Here is a 3,651-nt window from a genome sequence, read left to right on the forward strand (position 1 = left end):
GAAAGAGTTACCGGAAGGTTCTTCATCCAGAAACGGTATCTTCAACAACGACGCAATCTATTTTTTTTCAAAAACAAAAGTGGTATAACCAATATCAGTAAACTATAGCATAAAAGTTACATCATTACAATGTATCATAAAATCACTTACAACATCATAAGCCTTTTCCCTTTCCATGTGTTGTGCAGTTGTAACTTGACTATTAAGCATCTAAATGCAGAAAACAAAAACAAACAACAATTGAAGTAAAACATATATACCTACAAAGGGGGTGAAAACAGCAGAATAAAAATTGACTATGAATTAAAATAATAAAATCAAATTATTCCAAAAACCTGATCTTGAACATTCCTCTTAGGAACCTGTTTGGTATGGTGAGCAATGCAATGAGGAATATTAAAAGGGGTATCTTGTGAAGCCAATCCAATTCTAATATTTGCAGAACCTGATTAAAAAGCGATAGCATCATATATTTAATAAAGTTACAATATTTAAGTGCCTAGTGTTGATTTTATTTATATACTTGGAGTTAAAAATGATTAAAAGAGAAAAAGATGGAAATAGGGTATTGCAAAAAATTGGATTTTTTTTGCATACCTGGGTTGATAACAACTAGATTGGAGCCTCGTTCTGACATTATTTGTGAAGGAAGCGCAGATTTAAGGTAATCCTGTGACACAAACAAAGTGAGAACAAATTTGTGGAAGGGTTAACAGCTAGAGAGAGAGAGAGAGAGGAATTGTACCATAGGAATGTTGTGAAGATTTGACGGTGTTTCTGGTTTCGTCTTTGTTTACTCTGCTTTTGTGTTCTTGCCGGGAGTTTTGAACTGACTCAGGAAACACTTTCTCTTAACAGTTTTTCAGCGAAAATGTTAGTTTTATTTTTATTTTTATTTTTATATGAGATACTTTGAATTCAGTTTCTTGCAAAAATTTAGTTTTTGTTTTATACCCTTACGAAGTGAAAATATTTTTAATTTGGTCTCTAAGTAACATTTTAAGTTAAAAAAATTAATGATGTTACTAATAATTGATGACTTGGCATTATTTGATGCATTATTTACGATTAATCTAACATGTTAAATATTTAATTGAATTAGAAATAATTAGGGTTTATAGTTGTATAATTGAAAACAAAGGAGTAAGTGAAAATAGGATCCGAAGAAGAAGAAAGGAGAAGTTTAAATGCAAAAAAAAGATGCACGAAAGAGAAGGAAGATGATCACAAATTTGTAGGTGCGACGAGACAGAAACACGAACTAGATTTCGATTTTGAAAACATAGACAAGCAAATATGGGTCGTCTATGGCCACTTCTCAACACATGGTTGGCATGCCTTTAAGTAACAAATAAGTGACAATTACAATGCAAGCAACCATCCACCCATATGCGAGCAACAACGATCATCTCCGAGCAATTCGTCTTTGAGTTCTCTATTTTCTTCCTTTGCATTTCTATATTTCTTCGAAATCTAAGAAACCCTAATACATGTTTCTTTCTTCATTTCTTCTTCTCACATTTGAGAACCCTAATTTTGTCTCTAATTTCTTATTTATGAGAAACCCTTGATCTTTTTATTTCAATTTTTATTCAATATTTATTTTATATTTAAATTTTAATTAAGTGCGTAATTAATCCAAAATATATTTATTTTATATTTAAATTTTAATTAAGTGCATAATTAATCCAATATAATGTACGAACACTAAATTATCCATGTCATCTACTTTGAATTGTGCTGTGTCATTAAGTATAAGTTACATCGTCAATTTTTTAACTTAAAATATTACGTATGGACTAAATTAAAAGTATTTTTATTTTGCAAGAGTATAAACAAAAATAAACTTTTGCAAGAGATTAAATTCAAAATAATTCACATATGTAGGGACTAAATGAATAATTAAATTTTTATGTTTTTAAAGAAAAATGTGTGCAACAAATATTATATTGTTTTCTTCTTATCATTTATACTAATGATAATTATTAATTATTATTAGTATTATAAATATAATAATAATAATAATCATGATAATTATTATTATTATTATTGTTATTATTTATAGGTATTGCTAATATTATATGTGCCTTGTGACACTAATTAAAAAAAAATATATAAATTTTGTGTTGAAAACAATAATAATTCTTAAATTTTTGAGGGATTGAATATACAAATTCAAAATTAATATTTTCGCATTGGATTTATTAATACGCATCCTTAGAACTCTTAGATTTGAAATCCATAATTTTCTTCTACCCCTCCCTTCTTTCTTCCTCCCTCAATTGAAGAAGTTTACCCCTCCCACCTCTCTCACAAAAAGAGTGAGATCAGATTGCATGATAGTATCTCACAAATTGTAACAAGGTCATAGGATTGTTGGGGCCATTGTTCAATATGAAAGGGAAAAACGATATGGACCAATTTGTTCATATTTTATTACAGGGGTGTGCTCTTAAGCCCCCTAGTAAATACAGTAATATCTCAAAAGAGAGTTTTTAATAGTTAATTGGATAAAAATACTATTGAAGTGTGATTCTAATAGTATTTTTCGCATTTGCGAGTAAAATAGGGGGTTGACTGTTCTGTTCCTTGACACTAATTTTTTCATTAAAAAATAATGATGTGAAAATATTTTAAATAATATGATATATGCTATGATAATGTAGAATAAATAACACCAATGAAATTGCAGTAAAATTTTATAAAAATTTAATTTTCAACATCAATTTTTTCCCTTCTATTTTTGTAATTTAACCAATGATATATAAATGATTAATGCATTCAGATGATTCTATATCATGAAATCATGCCACATCATTTAAAATATGTCAAATCATCATTTTTTTTTTAGTTCAACAATCTAAAAGAGAGATCAAAATTGTCGATTTTTATATTAATATAACAAAATGGTCGACTTTGGTGAAAGAGAAAAACTAATATAACAACTAATATACTAATATTTTTCAATAAAAAAAATTAGGTTAGGTAATAGAATGCATAGATACAAAAACGAACACGAAAAAAATAAAACATCAATATATCGGAGTAACAGAACTTACCACATATATATGACAAAAGAATAGAGAGAAAAAAATGATACTTGTATCCCTTCAAGTGAAAATTCTATGAGTGAGATATCAATGTTTAATTAAAAAAATAAGGACATGTAATTTTTAAAATATAAGATGAATGTCAATTAACAAAACACAAGATTTGATACAATTATGAATGCAATGCTCGACAAATATTTCTCATTTCAATCAACAAGGAATAACAACTAGTTTATTCATACATCATACAAGATTATATTGATAGAATAATGATAATTGTGTTGATAACTATAGTATACATGTCTATCTAAATCAGGTTAGCAAATGAAGTGCATACATATAAAAAAAAAACATCTAAAACATAAGTCATTGGTGGATCATAGTGAAAAAGCTTATCACAAACATATGGAAGAGGAACTAGTATGTTTCCTTTCAAGTGAAATTTTTGTTAAACTAATCTCAACCATTAATTAAAAAAGGAGATAGCATAATTTAAAATATAAAAGGGGAGAATTTTAGCATTGCAAAATTTGATTGCTCCATGTTAGTGTATAGATAAAGGAGGGGAAAAATGGATTATTGGCATAGTCAATAGGGAAAG

General features: G+C 27.6%; 1 protein-coding gene across 1 annotated transcript in view; it reads right to left on the bottom strand.

Annotated features, from left to right (window-relative positions):
- Positions 1-903, bottom strand: part of LOC101513906 (actin-related protein 9) — a 7,992-nt gene extending 7,089 nt beyond the window's left edge. The window contains exons 1-5 of the mRNA XM_073368076.1: positions 746-903; positions 598-670; positions 336-445; positions 151-210; positions 7-57 (exon numbers count right to left, since the gene is read on the bottom strand). Of these exons, the coding sequence (XP_073224177.1) occupies positions 7-57; positions 151-210; positions 336-445; positions 598-670; positions 746-748 (297 nt within the window). The 5' untranslated portion in view covers positions 749-903. The remainder of the gene's footprint in view (positions 1-6; positions 58-150; positions 211-335; positions 446-597; positions 671-745) is intronic.
- Positions 904-3,651: the final 2,748 nt, after the last annotated feature.

The sequence above is a fragment of the Cicer arietinum genome, chromosome 4 (genome assembly GCF_000331145.2).
Source record: "Cicer arietinum cultivar CDC Frontier isolate Library 1 chromosome 4, Cicar.CDCFrontier_v2.0, whole genome shotgun sequence".
Taxonomy (NCBI): Eukaryota; Viridiplantae; Streptophyta; class Magnoliopsida; order Fabales; family Fabaceae; genus Cicer; species Cicer arietinum.